The sequence below is a fragment of the Ochotona princeps genome, chromosome 2 (assembly GCF_030435755.1).
Source record: "Ochotona princeps isolate mOchPri1 chromosome 2, mOchPri1.hap1, whole genome shotgun sequence".
Taxonomy (NCBI): domain Eukaryota; kingdom Metazoa; phylum Chordata; class Mammalia; order Lagomorpha; family Ochotonidae; genus Ochotona; species Ochotona princeps.
This window is the reverse complement of record NC_080833.1, coordinates 93,708,038-93,722,187: the sequence shown is the minus strand read 5'-3', so window position 1 is coordinate 93,722,187 and position 14,150 is coordinate 93,708,038. Positions and strand designations below refer to the sequence as shown.

The following is a 14,150-nucleotide window of genomic DNA, read 5'->3' as shown; positions in this document are numbered from 1 at the left end:
CAATCAAATGACCCTTTCCCAGGGATGTACACCTCTCACTTGAGACTTGGGGATGGTAGCATATAACTACTCCCTTTTGCAGGCCCAGAAGAGGCCAAACAATGGGGAAGGGTACAGGATCTTTCCTTCACTGACTCAGGATGAGCGAGGAGACATCTTGGGCCCGGCATGGTAGCCTAGCAGCTAAAGTCCTTGCCTTGCACGCGCTGGGTTCCCATGCGGGAGCCAGTTCTCATCCAAGCGGCCCTGCTTCCCATCCAGCTCCCTGCTTGTGGCCTGGGATAGCAGTCAAGGACAGCCCAAAGCCTTGGGACCCTGCATCCATGTAGGAGACCCGGAAGCAACTCCTGCTTTTGAATAGGTTCAATTCTGGCTATCTAAGCCATTTGAGGAGTGAACCAGTGGATGGAGATCTTTCTCCCTCTCTCTCTCTCCTTCTGTCTATACCAATGTTTTTCAAGCAAAAACAAATCTTTATTTCAAAAAAATTATAAAGTATACATCAGGGCTGGCATTGTGATGTACTGGGTACATTCCCTGTAAATGGGGTGTCAGTTGGTGACCAGGCTGCTCCACTTCTGATCCAGCTCTATGTTAATGCAATTGGGAAAGCAGCAGAGGGGTGGTGGGTCAGGGCTTGGGCCCCTGCATCCAAGTGGGAAACCAGGAAGACGCTCCTGGCTCAGTTCTGATCTATGTAATCATTTTGGGCATGAACCAGCAAATGGAAGATCTTTCTTTCTCTCTCTCCTCCATTGTCTTCCAAACACTCTGACTTTCAAAATAAAAATAAAATGTACAATTATTAGGATAGTCACAGGGTTGTGCTACCATCCCCACAGCATGTGTCAGAGAATACCCAGAAAAGCAGCTCAGAATGCGTAATGAGCCACTCCTCCAGCCCAGTCCTGCTCCCCACCGACCGACTTTCGTCCCCATGGACTGCCCCATTCTGGCCAGTACACAGCTGCTACCCCCAACCCCGAGCATGGGGTTTCCAAGGCCATCCACACTGCAGCAAGAGTCAGAGCTGCCTTCCTTTTTCTGGCAACAACATCCATTGGGAAGCCATCGTGGGTTAAAACGGGTGCTGTTTGTTGAAGTTCTGTGCTTTGCCGTCCAGTCCTTGATCAGCAAGAATTCTGCTAGAGCATACCTCAGGAGCCCCATGCCTCACTCCCTGCCCCTCCGTGGGAGTGGTCCACTCAAATGCCCCAGGAAGATGCCCTAGGAAAATGCCCCAGGTTCACACTTGGCCCCAGTCTGAGAGCTGATCCAGCTTAAGTTGCTGAGTAGGACCCTCGGGGTTGTCGCTGTGGAGGGCATGAGGGAGAAAGCACAGCCTGAGCTCCCCCAGCCCCTCCCCAGTAAAGCAGCTCCCTGATCCTGGGAGCTCCTTGTCCCTACCTTGGTCTCACTGCCTTGGGGCCGGGAGGCAAACGGCCGTATTGGAACCACAGCCGCCCACGTAACCCAGCCTTGCAGTTTTGGCCAGTTGGAACTGTGCCCACTGCCATCCCGCGCCTGTCTGCTATATTCAGGTGGGACACCCACAGGGTGGTCCCGGGACCTTTTCTGTGCTCTGGCCGCCCGCCGCCGCCACGTGCAGTCTTGTTCCATGCGAAAGGCTGCTAGGGCCAGCTGTGTGACCCTCCCAGGTGTCTGGGATCTCAGCTCCCAACGTGGCGTCTTTGCACGCCTTACTATTCTCATTTCAGCCACTAGATGGCACCAGACACCACCAGTTGGAAACGGCCGGAGGCAAAGGATGGGTTCCAAGGCCTGTCAGTTTCACCTCATCTGATTCTTACAGATACATTTCTTAGGGATATCGTACCCTTACCCATGAAGTCTTTTCGATAACTATATGTGTGAAAGACATATTCCTGAATATAGTGAATATATTTTATGTAGCTTCTCGTCTCCCTTCGCGGCTGGGACAGACACTAACGATCCATTCCTCAAAATTCGGCTTTTGACAAATGAGTCACCTCGGTGGTTCAGCCCGCGAGGGGGTGTCTGCAGACAGTGCTCCCGGGCAGGGACCTGGCGAGGCGGAAGCGCATGGTGGAGGCTCCATGAAGGATGGGTGAGGGCGGCCTCCAGCGCTGGAAAGGACCAGGTGATAAAGCGCCTCGGGTCGGGGGGAAGGCCGTGGTCCTGGAGCAGGTGGCGGGGCACCAGGGGTGAACACCCTCCCAGGCACCCCTGAGCTGCACGGTGCGGCCTCCAGGAAGCATCTGAGAACTGAGAGGTCAAGACCTCGCGTGCACCTGCTGCTTGGAAAGCACTGTCCCCCAGGAGGCGGTGGGGCATGTATTTAACAACACAAGACCAGAAACTGCAGAAGTGAGAGTTTGAAGCCAGCCCAGCAGGCTCAGCAGGGAGTTGATTGGTCCCAAATCCCCCCACATCCCCGAGCCTGCCAGCGGCCCCTCTGGACAGCCATTAGAGCTGCCACCTGGCAGCTTCAAGCCGACCCACAAGTCCTCTTGCTGTGCAAGGCCACCCAGGCTGCCAGTTGGACACTGGGCCCTGCCATCCATCTCTCAACCCCACCCTCAGGGCACACCCCCTGGCACCCCTGCCATCCCAGGGTGCAACCTCCCCTCCCCCAGCCAAAGACCAGCACTGCTGGGTGAACAGTTTTATTCCCAAGCCAGCAACAGCCTGCTTGCCTGAAAACCAAGGCACTTTCGGCCCCTGCCCTGGTCCTGGTCCCCCTCCAGCTACCAGGCCAAGTGGCTGATCCTAGCAAAGGAGCTGTCACGTCATGTGGAACCCACTGCATTGTGATTAACGGGGAGGCAGTGGGAAGTGGGGGCTCCCACGGTTCACTGGTGAAGGCCAGTGAACCCCAGGCACGGGTCATGGGGCACAAGCCGCAGATCCGAGATCCCAGGCTCAGGCTGGCTGGGCTGACAGCCATCAGGAATCCAACAGATCTTCCTGGTTCCCCACACTGCCAGGAGGAACTGGCCACCGCCAACCAGGGCCCAAAGTCTACAAATAAGGACTAAGCCGGCCACAAGCAAGTGCCCGAGCTCAGGTCCAGGTGAAACCGGGACCTGTGTCCCTGACAATCCTCCCCAGAATCTGTGCTCCGGATGTGGGAGTCAGGGAGAAGGACGCATGCAAGGAGGAGCTGAGGGCCATTGTCTGCCACCTGCAACCTCCCAGCAGGGATGGGACCCAGCGGCTGTTCCCCAGGGCCACAGCCCCACCCTGGGCCAGCCTCAGGCCAGCCTGATGGGCCACACCTCGAGGGAGATGTGTGCACCTGGTGCACCTGGGTGTGTCCAGGGCGGGGGCACCAGGTGAGCACTGTGGACCAGAGCAGCTGAGGGGAGCAGGAGCATGGTGGACTGTCCAGGCAGTGCTGGGGGCGGAGGCCCGGTGCGTGGCCTGAGTACTGGGAGCTCTACAAGTTGATTCTCTTCAGGTCTGCCGAACAGCGGTACCTGCCATCCAGGAACCTGGAACAGAGCAGCTTGGGCGAGCAGGGACACGTGTGGTGCTGGCGCTGCCCGAGGAAGGGTCTCTGTGGAGGGAAGAGAGCACTATCACCCAACCTGGTAGGCCTCCCTCCCACCATGCAGGACCACTCAGAGCCGGGACGGGCAAGGAGACTGAGGCACGGACAGCTGGTGCTCGAGCAGCTGGCTCTCCATGCCAGGCACACGGACAGGAGTGATAGAACACATGTCACATGCCTACTGTGTGCTTCATGCTGGGTGCCAGGACACGGCCATGAACAGGACAGGCACTTCTCTGCCCTGTGACACACAGCCCTGATGAGCACTGAGCCAGAGGAGGTGGGAGCACAGGTCCTCTGGGACACTGCCCCAGTTGAAATCACCTGTCTGCCACTTCCCATGAGGTTTAGCAAATTATTTAGCCTCTTTATCTGCCTGAGCATTTGGTGTAGTGGTCAAGAAACCTGTGTCTCACATCAGCATGCATAGGTTCAGTTCCTGAGGCCAGCTTCTGATGCCAGCTGCCTGCCGAATGACCCCGGGGGGTGGGGTAGTAGTGATGGCTCAAGTCACTGGGTTCTTGCCTCCTCACAGACCTGCACTGGGTTCTGGGTTTCTGGCTTCAGCCCCCCAGTCCAGCCCCAGCCATCTGGGGAGTGAACCAGCAAATGGATGCTTTCTCTATGTCAGCTTCTTAAATGAACACTTGCAGGTGAAAAGCAATGCTTACCACATATGTAAAGAGTTTGGAGTGTATATTTGCAACATGCACTTGGTAGGCTGATTGGCACAGCAAGCAAGCAGTATTCGTTGTTTGCACTGTCATTCTGCCCTCTCCCCTGCCCAGGAAGATGAATCTGTGGATAAAATGCCCGATGCCTTCCAGGCAAGGAGGCAGCTGAGCTATCCAGCTTTGATCTCTCAGCTTCCACAGCACCCTTGGGGCAATAGCCAAAAATACTTCCAGAGGCACAAGCGAGCCTGAGTCCAGGTTGAGAGTCGCCACAGCCAAGTCCTGCCTTGCCGCATGAGGGACCCCATCATTGATCCATTCAGAAACTAAGGCACTGTGAGGCTGCTTGTGCCCCAGAGGTAGGAGCAGGCATCTGGAGCCGGTGTACTAGTGGGGGGCTATTTTTCAGCTCTCATTCCACGTTCTGAGAGCATGTTATAGACCAAAGGACTTAGGGACCTTTTCAATATCTGAATTTGTCAGATTCCCAGGCACTGTAAGCACAGTCTGCTCCCCCGACTTACTGTACACCTGAGGCCCAGAGCAGTTAAGCTAAATGCTCCAGAACACCCAGCAAGGGCAGGGTTGGGCATGCCCAGGCCTGAAATCCAACAGCCTGTGCAGGTGGCACCACTGCTACACCCTGGGCTGCCCCCAGAAAGCAGGGAGAGTCAACTCAAATCAGTGCCAGAAAGCCATAGCTCTGGCTGTGACCCGGCTGAGCACGTCCCAGCACCAAGGCTGCAGTGTCACCTTAGGTCAGCGGGCCCAGGCTGTGCTAGAAGGGCACAGGGGGACATGGCCAGGCCCAGTAAAAACACACATGTGGATCGTGAGCAGGGCACTGAGACAGGCAGGGTGGAGGAAGGTGTCCCTTCGTGACTGCCTGCTGCCCTTTCCAAGGCCAGGACTACAGCCTTGGCTGGGAGTACAGCCCCCAGGACCTCCCCACAGCTCAGTGCCTGCAAGTATACGATACCTTGTGGCTTCCAGGGTGACACTCCTCTCCTCGGCGCCCCATCGGGGTGCACATCCGCAGTCCCCGCAGCCAGACGCTGACGGCACAGCAGGTGCCCAGCCCACACTGGACATCCCGCTCGCAGGCCTGCAGAGAGAAAGGAGACAAAGGGAGGTGGGGGAGTGGGGGCTGCGGAGGCTCACTAATGTCACCCAACGTTGAACCAGAAGGGAGGGGACATCCCAAAGGCCCTGTGAGGATCTGGCCAGGAGGCTGGGTGCCACAGTGGGCCGGGCACTGCTGCCCTGGCTGGCAGGACACAGAGAGCTCGGCAGGGCTCAGAGCCTGAGAAGGCCCTTTGAGGCACAGGGCAGGGAAGCCATCGACTGGCCGGAGCTCAGGCAGTGCGGCCTTTCTAGCCCTGGTAGACAGATGTTCTCTACATGCTGGTGGGATTGGATTGGAGTTCACTGATGATATCCTTGAGCCAGAACCCTCCAGTTCTGACCCAGCTTGCACAGTTGGCACCTCCTCAGCTTTTACCCCCAAGCAAGCCTAACCTGAGGTACCCCCAGAACAGGTGTCCTGCACTAGTGCTTGGCAACAAGTCTCTCTGACCCTCAGGTGGCAGATGGAGCCCTCTAGGCTGGGTTCCCACAACAGCAGTGGATGGGCCCTGCCTGTTTTCTGCAAGGGACATGGGGAAGGAAGGTTGCCAGAGCTCCCTTTCAGCAATAGTGAGGGCCTGGGATGCTGGACCTCCCCCCCCACACACACACTGTTGCAGACTCAAGTGGGATATAAAGGAGAGGCACCTGAACATCACTCCGTACAGGTTAAGCTGACTTGCCAAGGCTGGGTTCCAGTCTCTTCTCTGATAGAAAGTCACAGAGCACTGCCAAGGCCATGGCGGGTTGGGAGGTCATGGCAGGCAGGACTCAGTCCCAAGGAGGGAAGGGGAAGCCAAGGCCTTGTATCCCCCAGAGGAGGTGTGGGTGGCAGAGCTCTGGCTGTACCAGTCCCCACTCCTGCCCCAGAACCTCAGGGTTAGGTGCAAGCAGGCCCCAGTATCTCTTCACTGGCAATGATGGGGCACTGTTGTCCCACCCCAGGAGGATGGGACAGATGGGACAGCCCAGAGGACAGTCCAGGGAGCAAAGGGGCCCAGAGAAGGTGGAGTCCAGCACTTCCTGGGAGTTGGATTCAAGCCAGCAGCAGGACATGGAGAGGGGAGGGAGGCTGGGGGAGCCAGCTTCCCTGTCTCATGCTGTTCCAGTCACCTGTCATACCTCCTCTGCTTTGTCTGCCTGGAGGGCCTGTTCCTCTGAAGACACTGGCTCCCCTCCCTCAGAAGGTCAGTCCTACTGTCACTAGGGGCTGGGGCTGGAGCCCATGTGAGTTTAACTTAGACACCCAGGCCAGCCTCACTGCCCTATTCCACACTGTGGTGACAACAGGGTTCTATTTTCATTCTCCCTGGTCTCAGGGTGGGGGAGTCCCCCCCACCAGGAAACCAGCCTGCAGGGGGGACGCTGCATACAATTCCCACCCTCCCCCTCAGGCGGGCCTTGTGTCTCAAAAGCATTCATTCATCCTGGATGTTTGGCCTTTGTGTGAGCTCAGTCTTATTTGCTCAAAAAGGATTAAAACAGTTTTCTTTCTGCGAACATGAGACCTAATCAGATTCCAGGAATTGCTTGGTGTTTCTCTTCTGTGTGACAAGTTGCAGGAGGTAGAAACAAAAGTCAATTTCCCCTAATTTTTCAAGTGGCTTTCACCTGGCAAGCTCCCAAGCAAAGATTTACTTTCCACTCTAATCTGAATGGTCCCCATCCACCAACCATAACCTTAACACAACGTGTGTGCCTGGCAGAACGGTGGTGGCTGGAGGGTAGTCAGATGCTGGAGGGAGAAACCGGATACCAGTGTTGTCAATGACACAACACATGATGCTGTGTGCAAGCCTCTGCTGGGACCCCGAGTGCCGCTGGGGATCTCCAACCTGCCTTTTGGATCCACTCCACCAAATGCTGATGTCATCCCTTTCTCAGAACAGGACATGGAGTTACCATCTTTCTGCAGAACTGAGATGCTGGGGGTATGTTAACTTCATGCACAGAAGCTAAGGCGGTCACCACGGCCAGTGAAACCCACTGCATATAACCTGTTCAAACTGAAACATGGACCCAGTCGTACACACAAACCAACATTCACACCAAAGATGGACGAAGGGCTACTAGTCTACTTCGTAAGGAATTTGCTGTCGGGCAGCAGGAGGCTTCACAGCACCCAAGGCTCACAGTTTTCTGTGGTTTGCAGTGCTTTTCTGCTGCATTTAAAGCAGGGTTTGATCCTTACCTGGCTTCTCAAAAGCACAGCCCGCTCAGCAGCGTGAGGGCCAGCTCTCCAGCAGTTCCCTCTGCAGGGCAGCTCCCTGATTCTCTGCTTTGCAGTACACAGCACAAATATGGTCCCTGGGCTCACAACCCCACCCCCATGCAGCCCCTGACAGCCGCCCCGGCACTGCGCTTACCCCAGTGACCACGGCACAGTCGGACACAGCGACCAGGAGGAGCATTATGGAGACCGGGATGGCACCCCTCATGACCACTGGGGTGAAGGCAGAGCAATGTTAGCTCGGACGCCTCTCACTTCCACTCGTTCAGCCTTGTGCTGGGCCAGCTGGGGAGGCCAGGCTCTCATGCTCCCCTGCCTCCTCCCCGATATATATGGTAGTTTCGGGGGCTGCCTGTGGCTGCCAACCCTCTGCGTTTCCTTTCCTCATCACTATTATTCAGATGAGCTCAGAGGCAAAGATGAGACCTGAATCCTAACAATCTCAAAGCACCATCAAAAATAAAAATGGATGCAGCTGAGGCTATGACAGTCGCTCTAACTCTCCCACGAGCGCAGCGCCTCAGACATCTCCATACACTACACCAATGCTCTTCTCTCTAAGCAAGGTTCTGGCAATGAATTAAGGGATTTGAAACATCACCACTTATCCTTCTCTGCACCAAAGCATACAACATCTGGGATTATCGGTTCCCACTCACTGAGGCCAACAAGCCAGCACTCAGCGTGGGCTCAGCATAGAGGTAGCTGAGAAGACACACACGGGGGTGAGGACTTACTTTCTCACGGGCTCAGGCTGGACACCAGCAAGTGTCACCCACTAAGAAACCAAAGGTCAGAAGATGAGCAAGCACACAGGTCCCCAGCTCTCAGCCTCCTGCGGAGAAGTGAGCCTGCGCAGGGCTGCAGGTAAAAGGTAGCAGGTGCCCACCGCTTAGGCTTCCCGCTTCACAGTGCACGTGAGGGTGCTTGTATCCCTGTATGAACACATGCAGGGGACCCATCTGCTGCCCACCCGAAGGGAAGCCCCTCTCCCCAGGGCTCAGCCTGTCCAAGCCTTCCCTGTACCACACAACCCGGAGAATGCTCTCGGATTCTTCACAGACAACTTCTCCCTGAAACATTTGCACAATATGTTAGCGAATGAGGTACATACAGTGTAAAAGACTTCCACAAAGGTTCAGGAAATAAGCTTCTCTCTGCAGGACTCCTCAGGGCCTTTCATTGGCTGGCAAGCATTTGAAACGGGATACGTAATCATTTCCAACAGGTTCATCTACAAAATCTTTTCTCTTGGAGAAATGCTGCCCAGCATGTTTGAGTGCAGGGAGAAAGATGAATGAGCCTAGGGGCTGGAAGCTGGGACACTGGCTTATTGACACAGAACCCCCAGCAGCTTCAGGCCCTTGAGGATTTCACTAATGTCTCCCAGCCTCCAGTTTCTCACTCACATTGCAGGGGTAAGGAGATTCACCCATTTCTTCCTTCCTTGCGTATTTCTTGAAAGCTTATTACTTCAGAGACACTTCTCTCAGCACTGGGATTAACGTGATCAAAACAAGGTATCTGTCTTTTACTGATTTGCCTTTGGTTGGGGAGACAGGTAACAGACAAGCAGACAAATGGAACTGTAGTAAGAGGGCCAAGTGTGCTGAGCACCATGAAGGAGGAGGTGGGCATTGTGGTGCAGGGGGCTAAGCTGCTCCTCACCCGCATCCCGTATGAGTGTCAGTTCAAGTTCCTGGCTGCTCCTCTTCTCGTCCAGCTCCCTGCTAAGGAGTCTGGGAACACAGCTGAAGATGGTTCCTGCCACCCACATGGGACGTAGTTCCAGGCTCCTGGCTTTAGGCTGGCCCCGCCCAGGCTATGTAACCATTTGAGGTGTGAACCAATACATGGAAAATTCATTCTCTTCTCTCTCTTTCTCACAACCTGTCTTTCAAATAAATAAAATTAATTTAAAAATAATAATAATAAGGAAAGAAAAGAAAAAAAAAGAAAAGCAGAGGAGGGTGCCCAGCATGACAGTGTTGATATTTTAGGTGGGGTTAAGATCAACCTGGTCAGCAGGGGCCTGGCAGAGGGTCGGAGCAAGATGAGAAGAGCCTAGAGTGAAGGTTAGCTTCAAGGCCCTGTGGCAGGGCTTCCCATGCCGTTCCAAGATTAGCAGGGACCTCAGCATACCAAGGCAAGGAAGAGAAGGATGTTCAGCTAGAGCAGGTGCCAGCGACCAGCTCCTGTGGGCCTCAGAAGGCTGCTGGCTCCAGGTGATTTGCATTGTGAAAGGGTACCCCGGCTGCATGTGGAGAAGGGAGACAATGCGTGTGCATGCTTAGCACAACAGGCAGCATGCAGCAGCCTTTGCTACCGATGTCAGCTTCAGCATTAGTTGTTCCATCTGACTTAATATGAAATTTCCCTGTGAGGTGACAATCAGAATACCAGGTCTCCGAGGATCACCTGAACACAGGGACCACAAACCAGGATGTTCCAAGATAAACCTAGAGACTGCCCCAGCCTACCCACAATCTCAATCCCCTGGCAGTGGGGTGGGGAAAAGGGCAGGGGAGTGTGCTGGGGATAAGGAATATTTTGTCTGGTGCTGGGAAAGGGAGTTCTGGCACCCTGCATGGGCTGCTCACCTCTCCCCCAGGTCATGGCTGACTCGCAGCCTAAACCCCCTTAGACCCTCCTTCGTCAGGTCTTCCCACCACACACCAAACTAATGATCCTACACAATAGCAGTGATGAATGGCAGCCAGAAAACCTGTTGCAAAATCAGGCCAGGGACATGCCTGAAACCCTTTCTTACTAGCACCAGAGGAAGAGCCAATGACATCAGCAGTGGGAAAGAGAAGTGGTAACTTGGTGGCAATCTTAGGAGTGACTCTGGGGAGCTGCCAGGGTCACCAGCCTGGGCTCCTGCCTCCATTGCTTCATTGAACCAACTCACCAAGGGTCTTCTGGGGTCACGATTGGGGGCTTCTCATTGCTAGGACTGATTTAACTCTAGAACTTAGAGCACACTTGCTTCTGGAACAAGTAGGTTCAGCAGCTCTTTTTCCTGATGTCTCCTGGCCATCACTGGGATGCCTGTGGCTGACACATGCATGGCACAGGACAAAGCAAGCAGTAGCTCAAGCAGGCAAGGGCAGGAAGCCAGTGTGCAATGGGTCTGGAATGGGTGGTGAAAGGCAGGGAGATGCAGATAGTGCTGTAAACACCATTGATGCCCTCATGGAGGAGAGAGGCAGGGAAAAGAGGTGCTGCAGACCTTCCCTAGACCCCTGTGCACCTGCCACACTAGGCAGGAGGGCAGGGAAAAGAGGTGCCGCACAGCCTGGCCTGTGTTCCTCCATTTCATTTAATGCCATTGTTGCCATTTTCCAGGACCATTACGTAAGGCCTGTGTGCACCTGCATGCACAGAAAGGGTCATACTCTTGAGCCACCACCGTCTCTAGGACATAACCTGGTCCCCTAATCAAGACTGTTAGATTCAGACCTTGGACCTGGGGGTTTAAACTTCCGGCAGCTGGGAGGCTGCCGGGGGGCCGCAGGAAGGGGTGTCTTGCTCGGATCCTGACCCCAGCCACCATGTGCTCATGGTGAGCTGGGCCTGGGTGGCCAGGGTGCCATTTGGAGCCAGGCTCTGCCTGCTGGCCGCCCGGCCGGGGAGCTATGGGGTATTGGTTGTCTGAATTGCTACTTAGGTAGCTCCAGGCTGATCCCACTGTGTTTCTGGGATCTGAGTCAACCCTAAAGATTCCCAATGACAGTAACTCTTCCTTTGAAGAACTTGTAATCACTTAACAATGCTGAGCACTGAACACTAGTTCATGCAAATGATAAGGCTTGGGGCTTGTCCAGCAGGATATCCTTTTACCTAACTTGATGATGGATCAGGAGACTGGTCACATTAGGCAGGGCCATAGCATTAACTAGTACTCAAGAACCATATCTGGGTGTAGATTCTGTGCGGGATGTGTGGGCCACACCCTATGGAAATTCTAGCTGCTCTGGTAAGCCCAAGAGTTTGGGTGGTGATGGACTAAGCTAGGTGTGACCAAGGAGCCTGCCATCAATCACAGGTAAAGGGACCCGCAACAGTCTGGACTGGTCAAGGCAGCAGCACCCGAATGTGCATCCTGAATAGGGTGTGGAGTGGGCCGGGCTGCAACATTCACCAGCTCATACAAGGACAAATGGATGGCCAGAGTACACCGGGCACTGGCCTAAAACCCATTGGCATGTATGAGAACTGGGTCTGGGCAGGGATCAAGTGGAGGAACTTGGGAAACTCCCCTGGAGAGTCATAGCTCCCACTGGTGAACATGTGGTCCAGACCTGGGGGTCGGACAAGCTGGGCAAAGTAGCTCCAAAATGTGTAAATTGGTAATGGATCGGGAGATACTGGGCATGACTGAGCAAACCTCAGCCTACAAGCAAAACTAGAAGCCAGGATGGAGCACAGGTCATGCCAAGCTAGACTCTTGCACCTACTGGTCTACTTGAGTCAAGGACGCTAAGCCACAGTGTCTAAGGCAGAGGTCAGGACAAGTGAGGGACTGAACCAAGCTGAGTCAGAGCAACCACTGACAGGCGCGTGATCTAAGGCTATGAACAGGCCCAGCTGGGGAGCTAATGGGGCACCCTAACTGGGTTGAGGTTCCCACCAAGGGGCGCGTGTGCTGGAATGGGGGCTGCGTTCTAACTAAGAAACAGTTGTAGTCTCCCATGGCACTAGTGTGGGCTGGGATTGGATGCACCAGGCCAGGCCAGACCCCAACACCGTCTGGTGTCCTGGAGAACCAGGGTAGATGTGGGACTGACTAGGCTAGGTCTCAACCCCCTACTGAGCCATGTGTGAGCTGTACGTGGGTATGGACGAGCCATGGCTGGGCTGAAACATCCAACAACAAGAGTCAGAATGGGGTGAAAGCCAGCCAGGAAAAGCCACTGTTCCTGCTAGGACAGGAGGTGAACTGAGTAGAGCTGGCTCAAGGACCCCCTAGTATATGCAAAATCTGGCACTGGGAGGGGTTCTGATGGAGGAGCCTGGGCAACTCCTCTGGCAGGACACAGTCCCTGCAGGTAAGCCCAAGAAGCATGATAGGAAACAGCCCAGAATAGGCTATGGAAAGTTTCCCACTGGCATACATTTGGCATGGGTCGGGGGCAGACCAGGCTGAATCAGTTCATGTCATCCACTGGCAAATCCGAACACCAGAACAGAGTGTGGGTTGGGTCGGGCTGGGTTTGGTCACGACAAAACCAGTGCACAATATGGAATGCCAGGGGGAGGTTGCCTGTGCTGATTTGACTGCAGCACCCAACCAGCACACGTGAGAACCAGGAAGGGAGGGGGCAGAGCCGGCAGGGGCATTAAGGGGCTGGTCCCCTCACTGGAAAGCTACTCCCACTGGACAGCGTGGGCTGGGATGGGGACAGACCAGACTAAGCAGGGATACAACACCTGTGCGCCGCATGTGGACTAGATCAGGGAAAAGCCAGGCTGGGCTGATTATTCCTGCTGGTGCAAGCATAAATTAGAATGGGTGAGGTTGTTTGGGCTTAGCCGCAGCATCAACTGGCAGAAGCCGGTACTGGGGGCTAATTCTGTCAAGTCAAATCACAGAACCACCTGAGGAGCGCATAAACTGGGACTGAGAGAGACCCGGGAGGGAAATAGTGGGTTCCCCCCTCTTGGGTCACTACTCCCGCGGGAGGGCATGAAAACTAGGATGGGGGCTGGGGTGGCTAGACAGAGAGGCACTCAACAACGTCTGTGTGGGCTGGATGGTTGAGTTGGTTAGATGGAACTAAGATTTAAAACCCATTGACATGTACGAGAGCCAAATGGGATGTGGGACAGACTGGACTAGTCTGCTATACATACTGGCAAACCAGGGGAGGGGTCAGGCCTGGTGGGGGTTATTGTGGGTCGCCCCGACTATGCTGCAGCTCCCACTGGTTGATGTGAGGGCCGAGTGTGTGCTGGGCAGAGCCAGGCTGGACTGCAATACCCATTGGTTCCAGTGGAAATCAGGACTGAAAACAGAACCAACCCAACAATTGCAACCACCAGCTGATCGTGGCGATGGACTGTGCCGGGCCCTGTGCTTGCTAGAACATACAAGAATCTGGTCTGGGAATACCTCAAAGTTTCTTTGGAGATCTCCCCACTTGAACTGCTGGACTCAGAACCCTAACCAAGAAAAGACAGAGGACAGAACAAGTCAACCAACCACCTCAGCTATATGTTGGCAGCGAAATACTGGACAAATGAAGACTCTATGATGGACTGTGTCAATCAGCGGATTCTTCAACGACCTCATCGAGCTGGGAGTGGCGAAACTGGCAGCGATTCATAACTGGAGAACTATTAAAACCACTTGAGCAAGTATCTCAGAGCATGGGATGGGTGGGACTGGGTGGGGCTTCTCCCTCAATATCCCCCTTTACCTCAGATACATTAAGGAAACAATATGGACATAATAGTCTTTCCCACTTCCCTATAGCCCCTGAAGCTTTTTACCATAATTAACTATGTAAAGATTGTCAATAATAAAAAAAATTTAAAAAAAAACTGTTAGATTTTCCCACAGAGGAAGTGTGCCTGAGCAGGG

At 54.5% G+C, this 14,150-nt stretch overlaps 1 protein-coding gene across 1 annotated transcript; it reads right to left on the bottom strand.

The window, feature by feature from the left end:
- Positions 1–3,308: 3,308 nt before the first annotated feature.
- PROK1 (prokineticin 1) lies at positions 3,309–8,071 on the bottom strand. Its single transcript, XM_004582149.2, has 3 exons — positions 7,701–8,071; positions 5,189–5,314; positions 3,309–3,541 (listed from the first exon to the last, which is right to left on the bottom strand). Exons 1-3 carry the CDS (start codon positions 7,770–7,772, stop codon positions 3,422–3,424), a joined length of 318 nt encoding a protein of 105 aa, XP_004582206.2. The 5' UTR covers positions 7,773–8,071; the 3' UTR covers positions 3,309–3,421.
- Positions 8,072–14,150: the final 6,079 nt, after the last annotated feature.